This window comes from Felis catus, chromosome F1, assembly GCF_018350175.1.
Source record: "Felis catus isolate Fca126 chromosome F1, F.catus_Fca126_mat1.0, whole genome shotgun sequence".
Classification (NCBI taxonomy): Eukaryota; Metazoa; Chordata; class Mammalia; order Carnivora; family Felidae; genus Felis; species Felis catus.
The window spans coordinates 18680013-18699502 of NC_058384.1; the positions used below are offsets into that span (position 1 = coordinate 18680013).

The 19490-nt window shown below is 46.7% G+C and overlaps 1 protein-coding gene across 8 annotated transcripts in view; it reads right to left on the reverse strand.

The window, feature by feature from the left end:
• Positions 1–19490, reverse strand: part of ASTN1 (astrotactin 1) — a 302845-nt gene that overhangs the window by 94161 nt on the left and 189194 nt on the right. For 6 of the 8 annotated variants that reach the window (XM_019821664.3, XM_006942718.5, XM_019821667.3 and 3 more), the window contains exon 9: positions 2658–2732. The exons of the other annotated variants lie outside the window; for them this stretch is intronic. In XM_019821664.3, coding sequence (XP_019677223.3) covers positions 2658–2732 — 75 coding nt within the window. The remainder of the gene's footprint in view (positions 1–2657; positions 2733–19490) is intronic. 8 annotated transcript variants of the gene reach the window in all.

Genomic DNA, 19490 nt, shown 5'->3' on the forward strand with positions numbered 1-19490 from the left:
CCCATGCCCCTGAACTTTTCAATTAATGGGTTTGTGCCAGGGAAGATCACTGGCCATTTTTGAAGCATGCTGGGATTCTCCTGGAAGATCGGGGTTGGAGAACAATTCTTGGATGACATTGTAAATTTCTTGAAGCCATGGGCTATGTCAATCATATTTGTTTGGTCATATCTACAGCATCTAAACCGGTGCCTTGCAGTGGTAGGTGCTCAGTAGATGTTGGGCTTAACTAAGATTTGACCCAGACCATGAAAATGGATAATGTTTATATTAGAAGAAGAATATATATTCTTGCTAGAGGAAAGAGGATGAGCAGAAGTGTAGAGCGGGAAGTGTTCAAGTTGCCGGGGACGGTGGATCAGGTAGGGAATAGATTTGACTAAGAACAGAAGGTTCCGGGGAGCCTGGGGGGCTCAGTTGCTTAAGTGTGACTCTTGGTTTCGGCTCTGGTCATGATCTCACGGTTCGTGAGCTCGAGCCCCACAATGAGCTCTGCTCTGACAGTAAAGAGCCTGCTTGGAATTCTCTCTCTCTCTCCTTCTCTCTGTGCCCCTCCTGCTCTCTCTCTACTAAAAAAAAGAAAAAAGAATGGAAGTTTTCATAGGAGAAGGGCAACTTATAAAACAGCCTTGTACACTGGCATTCAAATGTGGAACGATTCAAATGTCAGAAATGTGCAGTGGCTTGGAATTCATCGGGATACTAAATCATGGGTGAACAGAATGGCAAGTAAACAGTCCTTAGCTTCTTGAAGAGATTACAGTCACTGACCAGGTCATAGAATTTTCCACAGTAGCCATTGGCGGGTGGTTTACTCCGACCCCAGGGTGGTTTTGATGAAAGTTCTTAATACCTAAAATAGGTAAATCATGACCCATTGCTTTTACCAGACAGGCAAGTTATTGTCATGTTAGGGGCCAACATGATCGATTACCCCACTGGCTCCTGAAATAACTGCAAGGGTCAAACCATTCAGCTGACCCCTCTGCAGTGCGTGGGTATCACATGCAGTTGGCAGCTAACATATCTGAAAAGAACAAATGGTACTTGTGGGGATGGAAGCACAGTTTTTGTACAGGTTCTGCTCTAACAGCAGTTTCATTAAGGCCCCGGTTTTTCAAAGTGTTGGTTTCTGACTTTTAGGGGAGAGGAAACTTATGCACATCAATCCGCTGAACTCCACCAGGCTCTCCATCTGCCTTAGCTTTATCACCCTTGGAAGGTTTTAGCAGACCAGTGGTAGAAAAAGAGAGAGGAAAAAAAAGTCAGCCAAACGATAAATCCTTGTTGGAAAGTTTAAATGCCCAAGTCATAGTCTAAGGAATATAGCTGACATCTTGTGCAGCGCGAATCCTCAAAAGCAGCCTGCGGCCAATGCCATTAATGTGACCCAGCCTCCCCTGAGAGAGACATTCAGGAGGGAAAAAGGCAAGGGGAGGCCCTGTGAAGAAGCAGCTCTGTAAACGTGCGCCCTTGCTAAGAGAACACTTAGCAAGAGAACTTAAGAGAACACTGCAGGGGCCAAACCCAGGCCATCTGGGGCCAACACAGAGGAGGAGCCAGAGAAGCTGGGGTAGAGGAGTCGGCTCTAGGGGGCAAATGCAGGAGCAAAATTAACACCTAGGCCAGGCCAGGCTGACAGGAAAGGTCCGGGGAAGGGACCGGAAAGGAAGCGGAGAATGTGGAGACTCAGCACTCTGTACGAGTGCAGGAAAAAGGAAACAAGCTTTCTATTTGCCCCACTCGGCCCGCCTTTTCTCCGGTAGAGCCCTGCACTAGCTTAATGCATCCTTGGCAGGACTATTTACTTCCTCCATCAGAGGGCATGCACGTAGAGGCACATGTATTCACATCCATACTGCCAGGCCACAAGCAATCTCAGGTACTCTGCCGGTAGTCAGCAAATACTCATTAAATGAAGGACACGCTGACAAAATAAACGCACGCTAAGATCTTAGTTTGGAAATAAAGTCGTGTTCCGGCTAAAGCCTGGCGTGAATTAAACTTCATGAACATCCAATAGTTCGCGGCGGCACCCAAATTCTTCCTCTGCTGGTTGACTTTTCTAGCATGTGCTATTCCCAGGTATGTAGGTAGAAATTTGGGAGGGACTAGAAATATCCAATTTGATTAGGAGGGTGGTAGATAAAAGAAAAATAATAATGAAGTAGAGCTGAGAAAAGGAGGAGGCAGGGGCGGGACAGATTCTGAATAAGACTTGACGAAAAAGGTGCAAATTAGATGCAAAAGGGAGAGGCAGAAACTGACATTAATTGCCTGCTCTGTGCCAGTTTCTGTGCCAAGGGCTTTCCCTGCATTATCTCATACATTCCTCACCACAATACAACCAGGCAAACAACGCGGCCCCATTTAACAAACGCAGAAACTGGAGGCTCCAAGAGGTTAAGTAAATTACTGGGGCTCCCAGAGCAGGCAAGCAAAGGAAGCCAGGACCCAAACAAGGGCTGTCTGCCCTCAAGAGTTCTCCACGCTGTCACTGGGCGTTGAGTCCGGGGCCAGCACTTTTGTAATGAGAAGGGCAGAACAGCTAGATGTGCTTCCCATTTTCTACTTTATCTCTAGGGAAGAAAGTTAAGTGCCAAGTGAGACGTGGGGCTTGTAGACATACGTAAGCAAGTCCCTAGACAGCCACTTACCTGAATATTTTATCAGAAGGCTGTTCTCCCAAAACCAGGTCAAAGCCCCGCTGAAATATTGTGTAAGGCCAAGGCCTAAAAGGAGAAACATCATTCAATTAAAGTCAACTCCACAAACACTCTCTGAACATCTACTTCGTGCCAGGCACCATGCTGGGTACTGGAGACCCAAAGTCACGGAGGCCTCATCCCTGCCCTCAAGGATCCCACTGACGGGAGCTCACGTAAGACTCTGAATGCTGGAGCCAGACCAAGAACGGGATCAACATAAAAATCACCGAACCACTAGGAAAGTGGAATGTAACAGACATGACAACCACAACTACAGAAACAGTAAAATTATATTAAGGTGGACCTCACGTAGCTGTAATTCACGGTCCTTCTGATGTAGATTTAACTGACACTTAGCTTTGCCTCACTTAAAAAAAGAGGGTCAGCATGACTTCTTGCGAAAGACGAAGCCTCTGGAGTCAGACGGTTCTGAGTTCAAACTCTGTTCTGCTGTTGGCTTACTGTGGGCAAGTTAGTTGCCTTGTTGAGTCTAATTTCCTCTTTGGTAAAAATAGAGTCTGTAATAGGTGCCTCCAGACCACTATGAAGATTAAGCAAACCTCGTAGGCCAAAGGCACAGCTCATACAGGGTCCTCGACATGTTCCCCTTCCCTCCGCAAAATGACAAGAAGGCTGACAGGTTCCAGATGTTTTCAAACATTTTAATGCCATTCCTCCAAACAGAAACAGTTGAAATGGTATTTTTTAAATGATTCTTAACTACAAGTCTCCCTTATGAGCTTCTAGGTTCTGTCACTTATAATTGAAAGTAACAAAACTATTTTATTTAAATAGTACATATATCTTTTGACTAACCCAAATGTCTAATCCAAAAAGTATTTATTCATTTGAGGCAGACTTAGGAAAGCCCGCAATTGTGCTGGGTACTAAATATTGTACACTCTGGATGAACTGAGCCCTTGTTCCCACGGAACCCAATGATTGAGGATTTTACTGGAGACTAGAAAAAGTCAGCAGAATAAATTGACATAATTATGATTTAGGGCTAAATCTAATGCTAGGAACCAACCCAGTGGTTGTCAGTGTGGGTGCCATCACCCAAGAGAGTGCATTTGGGGACATTTATGGTTGCTCTCCCACATAACGATTGGACACAACGATTGGAGGACACTGCTGGCATTTAGAGGGCAGGGCTAGAAAGGCTAGAATCGGACAGCGCTCAAGATAGCTCTGTGCAACAAAGCATTTCCGTATGTCCTACAACCTCAGAATGCCTCACTACACATTTACATAAGTTAAAACTTGCCTATCGTGACCTGAGCCAAGATGCTAACTCCATTTACACATAAGCACAGAGCAGCTTGTACTGCTTTAACCTATGACAAATTTTCTGGGTGCATAACTATGATGTAAATCGAGGGAAGATTATACATTGTTACTTAGAAATTTTACCAAGAGGTGTTCATAAGTTTGGAAAATCATATCATTGTCTGCAATGCTGCTCACGATCTTTGAATCACCAATACAGCACATCTGGATCAGCGGATACTGCTCTTGGACATATCGCACATCATATGTTACTTTACTTATTACATTATGGTGAATCTACATTCGGGGCAAGTGTCTGTCAACTTTATTAAATTCTCCTGTTGCAATAGTACCACAGCATTTACACATTAGAAGCTACTCTATCATTATAAAGTATTTTCTTTTTATTTCCCTTTTAAACACTGTTAAGGCATTACATTTTTTTTTTTGAAATCTTGCGTATATAGATTTTGCTACTTGTGAATTTCATGAAAGGGGTTAAAATATTTGTTCTATTTCATGTAAAGGGGTTAAAAATATTTGTCATAAAACAGAGTGTTGGGTCTGACAGGGTTGAACACCACCAACGTAACTCAACTAGTTAACCAATTAACTAGCCAAAGGAGTCAGTATTTGCAAGGGGAGCTCCTGGGACTATAAACCGAAGTGGCTGGGATGAATGCCTTCTTTTTTATGCTTACTATTTATAAACACTTTGTTCTTGGAATTCAATTTAGAAATACCCTGAAGCAACTAGAGTTGGCTCCAAAAAGGACCCCACATTGTATTATGAATAACCCCTGCATCAAATCAACAGCTCTCCCCCCATGTGTCTTTCATGTTTGTTCTGTTCATTGGAGGTGAACCCACAGAGAGGGGTTTGAATATGATTCTTTTTTGCTGAACAGCGAGTGGTGGCTTATGAGCTGCTAAAAATTATGCATTAATTGAAGAAACAGTTTAGAAATCACGAGGGGAAAAAGTCCCATGTGATCCTTGACACCTAGAAAGGGGAAATACAAAGAGAGAGAGAGAGAGAGAGAGAGAGAGAGAGAGAGAGAGAGAGAGACGTAACTTTATCTCTCTGTTGGGCAAAATAGCATTTTATTTACTATTAGTTTGATAATTTTAAATAACACACATTTTGCCTTCTAGTCATCTCTAGTGCTCGAAACTGGTACGATGTGTAATTAGAGTTAATTCTTGGCATGGGTCCTAGGTTGTTTGAAAATATATGTTGAGGAGCCAAATTTTAGGACTGGCATTGATTACAATGTGAACAATTAACTGCGTAGAAGAACATAAATAACCCTGTATTCAAGCCATAGGTAATAAATCAATGAGCCCACTGATTAAGCACACATCAGCATGTTGCTAGGTAGGTCAGGTCAAAGAGCCTTCCTGCTCTCGAGGGGCCTGGAGGTCGAGAAAGACAACTCAGAATCCAAGGGCGCAGATGTGCAGGGTAGAGCTTGCCCAGATCACAATGAGAGGCATCAATTAGGATGTGGGTTCTGGAGCCAGTCTGCCTACTTCACATTCCAGCTTAGCCACGAATCACTGTGCGATCTTGAGCAAGTCCTTTAATCATTCTGTGTCCCCATTTCCTCACCTATAAAGTAAGGCGGATGGTAACAATTATATCCACTTGGCGAGGTTGTTATGAGGCAGAACTATTTAATATAGCTAAAGGGTTCAGAACAGTGTTCTGGCATTTAGTGAGTGTCCTACAAGCATTGGCTAAATTAGCTAAATTTAGCAGTTACCCGAATCAAATACAAATATTCTAATAAGAAGGTTCTCAAATTTCTATACAGGGACGAGTGTCTTGCCCTAGGGTGCGAATGCCGTGGCAATACCAGGCTTGAACTCGGGTTGTACATGTATGCGTGTGGCCTGGAGAGGAGGCAATGATGAATATGGGAACACCAAGGCCCCACCTCCCACCCAGCGGTCACGTCACAGGACAGTGACTATACCGTGTTGACATTAACTACAGGGAGAGGGGGGAGAGCGTGTGTGAAATGGCGAGAGAAATCAGAGAGGTGGGATTTCCTATTTGATTTATTTAGCAGATATTTATGGAGGGCCTATTGGGTGGTAACTGTGATACTAGGCAACAGGAGTTGGGAGAGATTCTTGCCCTCAAAGGAATCTACGGTCTTTCTGAAGGAACACGTCTGGCCAGACAGAAGAGAATGGAGTAAACGGGAGGAGGGACGGAGTTACAGGAGACCAGCTAAGTGGTACTGCAGTGGTCCAGCACTCCTCCCGGCCACTGGGAAGGCTGGGGGTTGGCAGGGCATGGGATGACAGCAGCGGGGAGCTTGGTGCCCATGAGCAGAGAGGCTACGGCGGGGGTGGGGGCGGCATACAGGAAAAGGCAGGGGGTAACACGATGAAGAGCTGGACCTGAAAGCCCCAAAACCGCTTTGGGGCCGAGTTATCCGTGACCAACTGAAAGAGGGAAGGCCTCTGTGTCAGGGCTGTCTGGGTACAAGTCCAAGTAAGACAATGGAACTGGCCTCACCAGAAAGAGGCCCATCACTGAGACTCTCCTATCCAGGTTTAAATGGAAGTTGCCGTTGGAGGGGGGTGCCTGGAAACCGGGCCCCAAGGCCCTCAAATTGTCCCTCTCCTCTCTTTGTTTGGTTTTTCGCCTTTCAGGCTTTATTCTCTCAAAGGCCAACACCCATGCTGGAGACTTGGTCTCCAGCAGCTGCCACTCCTGTCTTTCCAGGGTCAGGCCATAGAGGAGATGTCTCCCCTCCTCATTAGGAAAACATAATCCACGGAGGAACTGCTTGACAGGTCCCGAATCACGTGAGCAAAGCAGACCAATCTCTGGGGCCAGGGAAGGAGAGGCATCTAAGCAGAGGCAACCGCTGTTGGGTTTTCAGGGCTGGAGCTGGGGGGGAGGGTGAATGTCAAACACATTTCCACCCCAGCTTCTACCTGCTTGTGGGGCAAGAGGGCTGCCTCCCTCAGAAGTGGGTGGCATTACTGAGCAGACTGAGCCAATACGAGTTTTGTGGGAAGAGCACAGGGCTGGGGAGTTGCCCACGGACCGCATCAGGATGGATGTGGGGCAGAAGGTGGAAACCTGCAGTTGGAAAGAAGCTTTGCTCTCTTGACTTCAACTCAGAGGTGTGGGCTCCAACATTCTCTGTCCTGCATTGGATCACCCAGTCCCCTCTTGTTAGTTTGGGAAAATTAGCAGAATCAGAGGTCAGGAAAGAGTTGATTTGTTAATTTCTTCATTCTGACAAATCAAGACCCCGAAGACTGTCGTCCTGTGTGGGCAGCCATAGACGGCCTAGATTCAGGGTCACAGGCCAGCAGGGGAACCATCCGGAACCATTGCCTCAAGCAGAAACACAGTCCGTGCCGCAGACAAGCCCCACGGTAATGCAAACTGGTATGCTAGAACTATTCGCAATCTTTTATTTGCCTCTTCCTCTCTCCCTGGCTCACACAGTACCCAGTTTATGCAGAACCTTTCCTAAGCCCGGGCAACTCCCAAACTTTCAGCTACTCTCCTCACCCCTTCCTCTTCTTCTCCAAGACACATCAGTACTCATGGGGTTCTCCTTTTGGTCCTGGTGTTGGGCTGGGCCAGAAGCTGGCTGTGGCCTTGTCTTGACTTGACTGGGTGGGCGTTTCTTCCATGACACCACCTAGACCTAAGTGAGTCAGTGACCACTCTGCACGGTCTGCTCCACTGGATGAGCCCTCACACTAGCTCTCCCAGTGCACAAAGAGACCATTTCTGTTGCAAACGATTTCAAATTCTGCTTTTCGATCATGTGCAGCCTTCCACTTAACAGTGGCACCTAGAAATGGAGCTTGAAAGCTTTTGGTCGGCATGTCTGGTAATGGGCTTCCTTGTGGAGAGCTCCAAACCCATTGCCTGGGAGGGAGAGGGGGAATAGGGATAGATAGATAGATAGATAGATAGATAGATAGATAGGAGGGAGGGAGGAGGGAAGGAAGGAAGGAAGGAAGGAAGGAAGGAAGGAAGGAAGGAAGGAAGGAAGGAAGGAATTAAGCAGAGGGGATAGAGAAAGCAGAGAGAATACATACATGTATGTATGTACGTATGCACGTATGTGGGGGGGATGTGTGTGTACACAGTTCAGTGTGGAGAGAGGATGCTTCAGCTGCAGGCATTGATAAATAAGGCATATCATGGAGCTTCCTGTGAACTTATATTTTCCTCCACCTGTCACTAAAGAGAGTATTTTACAAATGAAAATTATGTGTCCATAGTTACATAAAAGCACATCCTTTTAAGCTTGCCTCTGGCCCACATTCAGCTAAGTTTAGGGTGGAAGCATAGTCTCTGAAATTCCAGCCCAGCTAGAGCTACACTACGGGGCTCTGGTTTAGAAGATCATACCCATATGTAATATGACAGGCTTTTGAGCAAACGTTCCTTTCCCTGGCTAGGTAAATGCATTTGCAAGCAGGGAACGGTGAAACAAAGAAAGAAGAGAGGCTCATTAAAAAATGCTTCTGGAAAGAAGGTAGTTTGCAAGATATACAGGAGAAAAGGTGAAGAGAAAAATGGTAAAAATGACTTTTCCAGCTATGCCTTTGGCTGAAACATTCCATGCCTCAATTTATCCTAATGATAAGAAGGGGAGATTATTATGTGCCACTGTCTTCACAATCAGTACCAGTTCTGGAAGAAGTAAGTACTGGAACGACTGATGTCTCAATTATTTGCTAAACCCATGGCTTTGTCACAAGTTAAATAATAAGGATAATGATGCTTGATGTATCCATAGGATGCTTTAGGGCCTGGGGGCCCTTGCAGATTTCTTTCTTTACCTGGAATTTCTCCCCCTCTCATTTCTGTGGGTAACTTATACTATTCTTTTAAGTCTGGCTTAAAAATTACTTCCCAGGGGCGCCTGAGTGGCTCAGTCAGTCGAGCGTCCTACTCTTGATTTAGGATCAGGTCAAGAACTCATGGGTTCATGGGATCGAGCCCCGAGTCAGGCTCTGAGCTGACAGCACAGAGCCTGCTTGGGATTCTCTCTCTCTCTCTCTCTCTCCCTCTCTCTGCACCCCTAGAAATAAATTAATTAATTAAAAAATAATTACTTCCCCAAATAGATCTTCCCTGGTGCTCCAAGACTAGGTCATGCCCCTTATTATATAAAACACCCTGCACTTTTCTTCAGAAAACCTATAAATCTAATTAATGTATTATGTATTCAGTTACTATTTGCCCTCATCAGATACAAAGAGCCCTGCCATCATTTTTGCTCTCCCTTCACTGTCTAACATCACGCCATCACAGAACAGGCACTCGGTGAAGAGCCAGATGACATGACAAATGAGGCCAGACCCGGTCTGAGTCTGGGAGGACGCAGTCCCACTGTGCCACACGGCCTCGGGCAAGGCACTTAATTTCTCTCAGCCTCAGTATCTTCATCTATAAAATGTGGAGAAAACAGTAGCTGGAGTCGTATATAAATGAGGGTGTATATATTAGCACAGTGCCTGCCACACGGAACAAATTCAACGACTAGTAGCTATGGTCATTATAACCAACACCACCATGTGATGAATAAACACACATTTCTAACATTACGTTCTACTTAATTTTTTTCTAACGTTACATTTCCAAAAACAAAAAACAAAACAAAACAAAAAAAACACTGTGATGACCGTGGTATATTTTACAAACTCATGTTACCTTTAAGCATGTAAATCTCATGTAAAAACAAATTAAATATTGACATGACTTTATTCATTATTTAATGTCTGTTATTTAGAAGTTTTTATGTAGCAGAATACCATATTTGTAGGTTTACAAATACCAAATTCGTAGGTTTAAAACCCGGCTCTACCACTGACTAGCCCTCTGCCCTTGGTTAAGGTCATGAAATCCTGCCACCAGAACATTCCATGCACTTGCTCCCGTCATGCCCAATCCCATCCTGCCCCCATCTTTCCCCGACATTTCAGTGTCTGGCTCACTGTCCTCTCTGTCACTTCGCCATAATTTTTGGTGACTTCAGCAGCCACTAAGATGATGCTTCCAATTCTGAAACCACTCGGCACCTTGACTTTTCTTCCTAAAGGAGCCTGTCCTCCACCCCTACTCCCATGGTAAAGCCTAGACTACCAATGTCTGCAACCCTTCCTTGGTCATAATTTCAGGAGTCCCAATATTTGATCATCACCTCCCACCTTCCTAGATCATTCCTCCTACCACCAGAATTATCTACGCTCCCGAGACTTAAAATCCATTCATCCAACCACCATTTTATTGACCCTCACCAACCTCACGTATTCTCCCCCTCTTCACTTAGATTAAATTCTGTGGCCCGTTATTGGAATCACATGTGAGCCCCACTCTCGCCCCTCCACCGCTTTATCATACTCGTCTAAAACACTCCAACTCTGGTTCAGCTCAACGACCCTGTGGCTCCAGTCCCGTCTGCGCAAATGAATGCAGTTGGCAACCAGGCTGATCGGTCTCATTTTAAATCCCACACCAGTGACCTCAAGTGGGTTCTGAATACTGCCTACATCACACTACATTTTCCTTGTCTGTTCACTCTCCCACTCTCTAGATCATATTTCAAACCTTCTTCTTTCTCCTCAAAACCTCCAACCCCTCCTCCCCCATCCTTACCCTTGGCTAATGATCCGCTTCCTACATAGCTGAGAAAGCAGAGGCAATCAGATTAAAAGCATGTCCCACCACATCCACCCACCCACCTGCCTCTTGCCTATTGCTTGGCCCCTCTTCCAGTAATTAGGCGCGAACACTTTGTGTTCCATCCAGAATGCTACTATTGCAACTAACCCTCTGACGTCTTATAGGCAGTGCGACAGAAGGGAAGGAGCCCTAGGTGGAGGTTACAAATCCCAACTCCCTTCTGCTACTATGACTTCAAGTGAACGCGTGTGCCCCACGGTCTCAGTGTCTTTACGTGAAAAATGAAAACCATGAGGTATATAGCATATCCCATAAAACAAAGTATGTAGAAGTGATCATTGATAATCTTTGATCATTCACGTGAATTGGGTTTCTGCAGTTTTATTCTATACTTTGTGTGTATGTGCATGTGTGTGCTTTACAGAAATTAACTCAGGTAAAACAGTGGAAGCCGGCAGAATTCCTGCCTCCCCGTGGGTCAGTTTTCTTGTCTATAAAATGGGACATTAACAGTACCCACCTGACCAACTGCACAGGATTAAATGATCTAAAATATGTGCCAATTACTCATAATGACCTTGGATATATGGTAAGTTCTGAATAAATGCTGGATTTTATATTTCACACATTATCGGGAATGCTGGTTCTAAATGTCAAAAAGGGTTTTTCTTGAAGAAATTTTAGATATAAAATGATTTTGAAAATGACAATAATGAACAAAATGTTGAGACTTCCAGCCCCCCCACCCCCCGCAATTTTAGAAGACAAGAATACAGCCTTGAAAAAAAGGGGCAATAGGCAAAGACAAAGGCACAGTATGATGGTTAATTTTATGTGTCACCTTGATTGGGCCGCAGGGTGCTCAGATATTTGGTTAATCCTTATTCTGGATGTTTCTGTGAAGGTGTTTCAGATGAGATCAACATTACAATCAGTAGACAGAGTAAAGCAAGTTGCCCTCCCTAGTGTGGGTGGGCCTCATCTGATCAGTTGAAGGCCTGAATAAAACAAAAAAGCTAAACCTTCCTTTGAGTTAGCGAGATCGCCTCTTGCCTGATCAACTTTGAACTGAGACATTAGTTTTCTCCTGCCTTTCGACTCGAACTGAAACATTGCCTTTTCTTGGGTTTTAAGCCTGCTGGCCTTCAAACTGGAACTACATCATCAATTATCCTGGATCTCAGGCCTTCGGATTCGGACAAAAACTATACCATCGGCTCTCGTGGGTCTCCAGCTTGCTGACTACATATCTTGGGACTTGTCAGCCTCCATAATCACATGATCCAGTTCCTTACAATAAATCTTTTTTTTTTTTCTATATTTGTGTCTGCAGCTTCTAGGTTCTGTTTCTCTGTAGAATACTGACCGATGCATACATATAAACACACACCCACACACATACACAACTCTAGAATCCACGCTTAACCTTTTTGTCAACACAAAGCATTTCAGGGGGACACAAGCATGGACCCCAAGTAAGGCAGGAGACATCATTGCCTTGACCCTGCACACCTGCCTTACGGAGGGAGAGATACATGTCTGCCTCTATAACTCAGGGGCCATCACAGAAGGCAGACACAGAGTCTATCTGCCCTCAGATGGAGAAAGTTGGCGCAGAGACTTGGAGTTCCCCTGTATGTTCTGGGATCGAGGCTGGTATAAAGTAGAGGAAGAAATCTTGAATAGGTCAGAAAATAGCTGGTAATAATAGCTGCCATTTTTTGGACATTTGTCACATGGCAGGCAGGCACAGCCACCCGGAGAGCTATCCAGCCTACAGTTACTATCCCCATGTTGTAAAGGTAAACGAAGGTTCAGCAGGGTTAAGTAAGTTGTTCAAGGTCACACAGCTAGTAAGGGGCACAGGTGAGTGTTATCACGGACAGCACAGCCCACACTTTCTCCCACACCTTGCTCCCCCTCCTCTCCATCAGAGGCACAGGGATGCTGGAGAGAACGTACAAAGACAGCATTGTGTCTGCAGGCAGGGATGCTACCTGGGTGCTGGTCTGGCCTGCCCACCACTGGCTTCCAGGTGCAGTGACAGGTGGTGCGGGTGCTATCTATAGCTCACAGGAGGGATCCCCCGCTTTCTTTCCCATGTTTGTGTGGGGCAATTCTGACGTACACCAAGTGGTAAAGTCACTTGTTTATCTGTCTTCCTCTTTTTTTTTAAATTTACTTTTGAGAGAGAGACAGAGAGAACAAGAAGGGGAGGGGCAGAGAGAGAGGGACACAGAGAATCCGAAGCAGGCTCCAGGCTGCGAGCTGTCAGCACAAAGCCTGACATGGGGCTCGAACCCACGAACTGCGGGGTCATGACCTGAGCCGAAGTCGGATGCTTAACCAACTGAGCCACCCAGGCGCCCCAATCTGTCTTCCTCTTAAATGTTCTCTCATTGGCCCAGCTACTGACTCTCCTTTCTCCCTGCATCTTCTATAAATGACACTTAGTAGAACGGCTCTCACACTTTGGGGTACATCAGATTCATCCCACATATGGGATAATAGTTGTCAAACTTTAGTTGTTGTCATTTCACATACCTAAGGTGAAGCCAAGCGTCAGTATTTTTAAAAAGTTAGGTGGGTGATTGGAAAGCACACAACAGGTTGAGAATCTCTGACCTCATATGTGCCCGCTCACACCCCAGCCAACCTTTACGAATCAGTCCGGCATTCTGCAAAATACAATGGCCATAAAAACAGAAATTGCAACCTAGCCCAAGAATTCCCTGGAACCTGCTTTTAAATTTCTGAATAATAATGAGAGATGAAGCATGTTGAGTTCTTTCTTGTCCCTTTTCCTGATGAATTAAGATATCCCAAATCTCATTACGAGTACACGAGATGTACATTTGTTTTGTTTTGTTTTTAACTGTCACGTCATTTTGACTTCAGTGAATCAACATTTCCATTAAAAGAGTATGCAGCATTGAGATTTTCATGCATTCATAAATGCATTCATAGGGACAGATGTCCCCCCCCCCATAATACACACACACACACACACACACACACACACACACACACACACGAGCCCATGCTCCACATGCACACACGTTCACAAACCCTCACGCTTGGCCACAGCCAGCTGCAACAATTGCTTTGGGGGAAGGAGAGTCAGACACCTGGCAGGGCTCACAATGGCTCTCCTCCTCCTCCTCCTCCTCCTCCTCCTCCTCCTCCTCCTCCTTCTCTCTTTACCTCCTGGCAGCTGCTCTGGACACTGAAAGCCGACGTGCAGGACGGGGCCGTGGAGAGCAGGGTCCCTTGTAGAGGAAACCGGCACTGGGTCTCCCATGACTCACACAAGTCACCCCACGGTCCAGCTTCTGAGGGTGGCTCGAGTCCGGCAGACCGCGGTGTGAGTCCAAGGCCTAGATTTGAGGTCCCTGCCAGCCCTGTGAAACTGACCAGATATTTAACCTTTCCACATCCCTCTTTCTTTTACTGTGAAATGGTGGTAATAATAGCTGCCTGTTACTTACAGGGCTATAAGCAGATTAAATGAATGAATAAATACCGTTTCGGTACAATGACTGAAGTACGGTTGTCCTTTCCAAATGGAAGCTCTCTCCCTCCATGTCTCTCTGGCCTCTGAATCCGAAGGCTTGGTTGATTTTTACCCTGGGCTAATGCAGCCGGGGTTTCAAGTTCAATCCTCCTGAAAGCTTGTTAGTCTCGCTTACCGCTGTCCATGGGCACAGCCTGGGCCGAGTGTCCCCGGACACCCATCTTTGCTCACAGATGAATCGGACCCGAGCTTGGTAATGGATCCGTGCAAATCCATCTCTGTGTGAGAGAAGGGAGGGTGACCTCCCTGTAAAAGAGGAGGGTGCAAACCTGGGGTTCCCTCCTCCTCCAGAGATACCTGCATTCAATTCCCGTGTGAAGGTAGGGGGGAACCAACAGCATTAACACAAAAGAGAAGAGAAGAGGCAGAGGAGGCCTAGGAGAAAAGGTAGCTTCCTATCTGCCTATGATTTTGCGTCAGGAGAAACTGACAGTGTAAATGAATCAGAGAAGAATCACAACGATATCCATCGAGGACCTGTATTTAGTATGGAGCTTTTACCCCTTCCCCAAAGTCCTTTCCTATCTCCTAGTTTCTTTCAGTTCTACTAATTTGTTTCACGATAAATTCAATTTCTCCTTCACATAGTCATTTATTTATTTACTTGAAACATATTAATTATCCAAGTGCCGTGTAAAAAACAGTTTGCTAAACACCGTCAAGGGACACAGAAATGATTAATACACGTTCCCTGCCATCAAGGACTTCATCAATGTAGTGAGTCATTCCTTGAGCAGTTATTACACACCTCTGAGGAGCCAGGCATAATGGGGTGTGCTGGGACACACGGATCAAAGGCTGGGTCCCTGTCCCAAATCATGGTCTGAGAAGAATGACAAGTAAACAATCCACGATGTTTGGTTTGTCAATTTTTATGGCAGAGCAAATAAAAGCCATTGTTTATTGTGCATTTACTAGTAGTCAATGAACCAAGTGCTTGCTGCTTGCTACTTCATGTAATTCTCATACAAATGCATAGGCATTCTATTAAACCCATTTCACAGATGGGGAAAGCAAGGCTTAGGAGGGTTCAATAACGTTAGCCAAACTCTCACAGCTAACACGTGGCAGAGCCAGGGCTCAGGCGTGGCGTTCTCAGATGTCCCGGCTCTTGCTAGGACCTCCCTCAGTGGATCACCTCCACCCTGCTGCTTCCAGAGAAGGCGGGGGGCACTGAGCGGCACTGGCTGCAAGGGCGAACCCACACAAGTGTCCACATCCCCAGGCAGACGTGAGAAGGCAAGACTGAAAAGGCTGACCTTCAACCGTGAGCTTGGGCAAGATGTGCAGCAGGCAGCCAGACAAGCAGGGCTGACCTTGCCCAGAGAGGGGAGCACAGAGATGGAGAGTGGGAGCGAAAATAGAGACGGCAGGAGCAGAATAGAGGTAACACCGGCCCCTGATCAATCACGCACTAGACCCATTCATCCCTGCTTCAGTGATAAGATCACCGAGGCTCAGAGAGGTTACATGGCCAAAAAACCATACGGAAGACAAGCGAGGTAAGATCATTCGTTCATTCGTCCACCTACTTATTCAGCAAATATATATTCATTGGCTGGCATGGGCCAAGCTCTGTGTTCCGGGGATACAGATGTGAACAAAAGCAAAGGTGGTGAGGTTCTGCTTCATGGAGTTTATACTCATGAATAAATATAATCACAGTTGAGGAGAAAGCTCTGAAGGAAGGAATGCGGTCTTGAGTGTGTGTGGTCAAGGACAGCCTGTCTGAGAAGGGGAAGGTTAAGCCCTGGGCTAAGAGGAATTTTACATACAAATTGCATCATGCCACTCCCCTCTGTTAAATTCCTGTCCTGGCCCTCAAGGCCTTCCTGCAAGACCTGGCCCCCTGCTTAGCCCTGGCTTGCCAACTTCATCAGTAGCCTCCACCTCCCTGCTTGTTACTCTACAGTCAGGTTTCTGGAATGGGCCGGGATCATCCAGGGCGAGTGAGGCCTGGAGCCTCTGCCCCTCCCTCCTGCTCTGGCCGGTACCTTCTCATCTCTCAGCCTCCAAGGCTCCAGATTTCAAGTGACCCTGCCCTTCCCTCCCGTTAGCCATCCTTGATGAGCCGTCTGTTTCCCTCACTCTACTTCTCCCGGCCTGTAAGTATTCTGGGACATGTTTGTTTTATTGCTTGTCCTAGTGCCTTCCCCACCAGAGTACACACGCCTTGAGGGCAGGAGTCCCCAAGGTTTCTGCAGCCAGTGGCAGAGCCTAACATACGGCACGAATGTCATCCCATGGGGAAAGAATGAGTGAATGATTTGGGTGATTACAAATCAGCAGAAGTGTGTGACATTAGAAACAGCAAGGTCTAGGTGTGTGGTGTCTGTGTGTGTAAGAGGGAGGGGGGAGAGAGTGACTGCCAGACTGAGTTTGACGTTTCAAGGTAATAATTATAATAGCATCATCAACTGACGATAAGAGCAGAGACAAACTACGTAGATGCTTCCCTTAAGGCAGAAAAGGAAATGAGAAAAATGATATGGAAAGATAACAGGGTCAAGGGACCACCTACCATTTGAATAAGGGATAGAAGGTGGCCAGGCGTAATAGTAGATGCAAGAGAGAGTCGGCTGAGGGGCGAGACTCTACGGAAAGCGAGCTGAGGACACAGCCACTTTCCAAAAGGGCGAAGATGAGGAGAAACCGCACGCAGACACAAGGAGGGCAAGGACCCTGGGCCACAGGGCTCTGACTTTGCTAAGTGAGGTCTGAAGTTATGGGCTGAGCATCAGAGCCAGGATAGGACTGGATGATTGAGGACGGGGAAGAGGGTTCTGGCCCATGACGAGAGATGAGTAAGGAGACTATGACGTTGCTCTGAGTCCCTGGCTAGAATTCCAGAAGGACTACCCATCAGCAAGTTTCTTTGGGATTCTCCCCAGCTCGAGGAAGCCCCAGAACGGCACAGAAACAGACAGAAACAGCCATTATAAAGCTTGGAGCAAGCTAGGCAGGTGGGGCAGTGGGAAAAAAGGGTAGGGATTTGGGGGTGATTGTGAATGTACTTTCATAAAGGGCTCATGTGAGGTCTAGGCTGGCTGAGGATGCACACAGAGCCAGGAGAGAGACAGGGGAGGATACTGAAAAATGAAGTCCAAGAGTAGACTATTTGGGAGGATGGACTGGGACAAGGAGAGGCTAGGGAGGCTGTGAAGAACTTGAGTTCGACAGCCTAATCGTGAGATGCTTTTTTTTTTTTTTTAATGTTTATTTATTTTTGAGACAGAGCATGAACGGGGGAGGGGCAGAGAGAGAGAGGGAGACACAGAATCGGAAACAGGCTCCAGGCTCCGAGCCATCAGCCCAGAGCCCGACGCGGGGCTCGAACTCACGGACCGCGAGATCGTGACCTGAGCTGAAGTCGGACGTTTAACCGACTGAGCCACCCAGGCGCCCCGTGAGATGCTTTTAAAATACACTGCCATCAAGCAGTGGCTCTGCCGGCCATCACCTAAAATCGAGAAGAACCAGAAGATACTGGTGACCTGAGACATCAGTCAGGAGGACAATTAACATGTATGGTTCTTCATTTGTGCATTCATTCAGCAAAGAGCTACTGAGGGCTTGCTATGTGTCAAACACCACACTCATCATTGGGGAAGTGGAGTCAAGTAAGACACAGCCCCCTCCTCAAGGACCTATGTAGTCTAATGAAGGAACCAGGTAAATCAGTGGGTTAATTGGCTTCTATGGGGAAGCAGCAGGAGGAAGGCAGAGAGCAAGGTTCCAAAACCAAGGCTTTATCAACTGCATGTATTCCAGGAAGTAATCACGGCCGTGCGAACTGAGGGCAGATGAATCACGGTGACTACTTCTCCAATCCCATTCAGTGACCGCTGAATGCATCTAGTTCAACAGCTGTTCTCGGCCACGGCGGCATCAGAATCCCCTGGAGGGCTTGCTGAAATTCGAATGGCTGGGCCCCACCTCAGAGTTTCTGATTCAGGAGGTCTGGGATGAACTGGAGAACGTGCATTTTAGCAAGTTTTTAGGAGAAGCTGATGCTGCCGGCCTGGGAATCACACTCCGAGAACCTGTACTAAGGGCGTTAAGCTTCATTGGGCGTCAGAATCACCTTGGGAGCTCTCAACCCCACGACTGCCCCCAGAGACGTCCGATTTAATAGGTCTGATATGGGGTGTGGCCATGGACATGTTTCAGTACACCCAAGGAGATTCTAATTTGCAGCCCGGCTAGAGAACAATAGCATTGCTTTGTGACCGGCACTGTGAAAGATGCCCAGAACACAGAGCACAAAGACCTGGCCTAGGTCATAAGGAGTTCAAGGTCTAGAGGGAGAATTACACATATGCATATATTTACATAACGAAAGGGAGGTGAGCAGTGGACGTTTGGAAAAGTGCAGGGCGAGGCTGAGGGCAAGCGGGAAAAGCTAGAGCTGAGGAGGAGGAGGTGGGATTTGGAAAGGAGACTGGAAGAGAGGAAAGGTTGGACTCTTCCGGGGTGGTAAAGCGGAAAAGGAGCAGTGGTGACGTCAGGACAGGTGAGGTTTGATGATGTCCGGGTGGGGGTGGCTGCAGTCCCGAAACAGGAGAGAGCCTGAGAAGGCGCTTTGCTGGATAAACGCAGGTGGCCCGATGTGGCTGATGTGCCAAGGACATGGAAGGTGAAGCCTTCGCAAGGCGAGGCAGGTCAGGAGGCAGGACGTGGGCCAGGCCGAGGCTCTGGGCCCCCCAGCGGGTCTCGGGAAGCCCCTGAAGAGCTCCCCACGGTGGCCCTGGTACCCTCCCTGGGCTCTCTCCCTCACCTCACAGTCACAGCCTCCCCCTGAAAATCATCACAGCCCCCTGCTTTTTCTTGCTATTTTTCATGTAAAAGACAGATAGGAAAAAAGCAATTCGGTGCCTCAGTCTTGTTAGACTCGCAGTAGATTTCAATCCCCTTTACTTATTTATGGACCTATTTTTCCCAAGTGCTTCTTTTCCCTGGTATATTTGTAAACACCATTTTTATTCCTCTTAATCCGTTTGGCAGCATTAACTCATTCTGCACTCACGCCCCTTATCTTTCCCATGAAAAATGTTCACAGACGTGGTTAAAATTCACAGATTTTTCGTCTTTCCCAAAACTTTTTCTGATTTGGGGCTTGGGCATGTTTCCTTGCCTAGGCCAGGTTTTGCTGAAGGCAACTCACTCCTCAACGCAAGATACGTTTCCTACATTTTGCATCTCAGTGCCCCCGCGCTGCGCACACGAGCTTTTCTCACACGCGCACTCAAAGCCTGGAAAG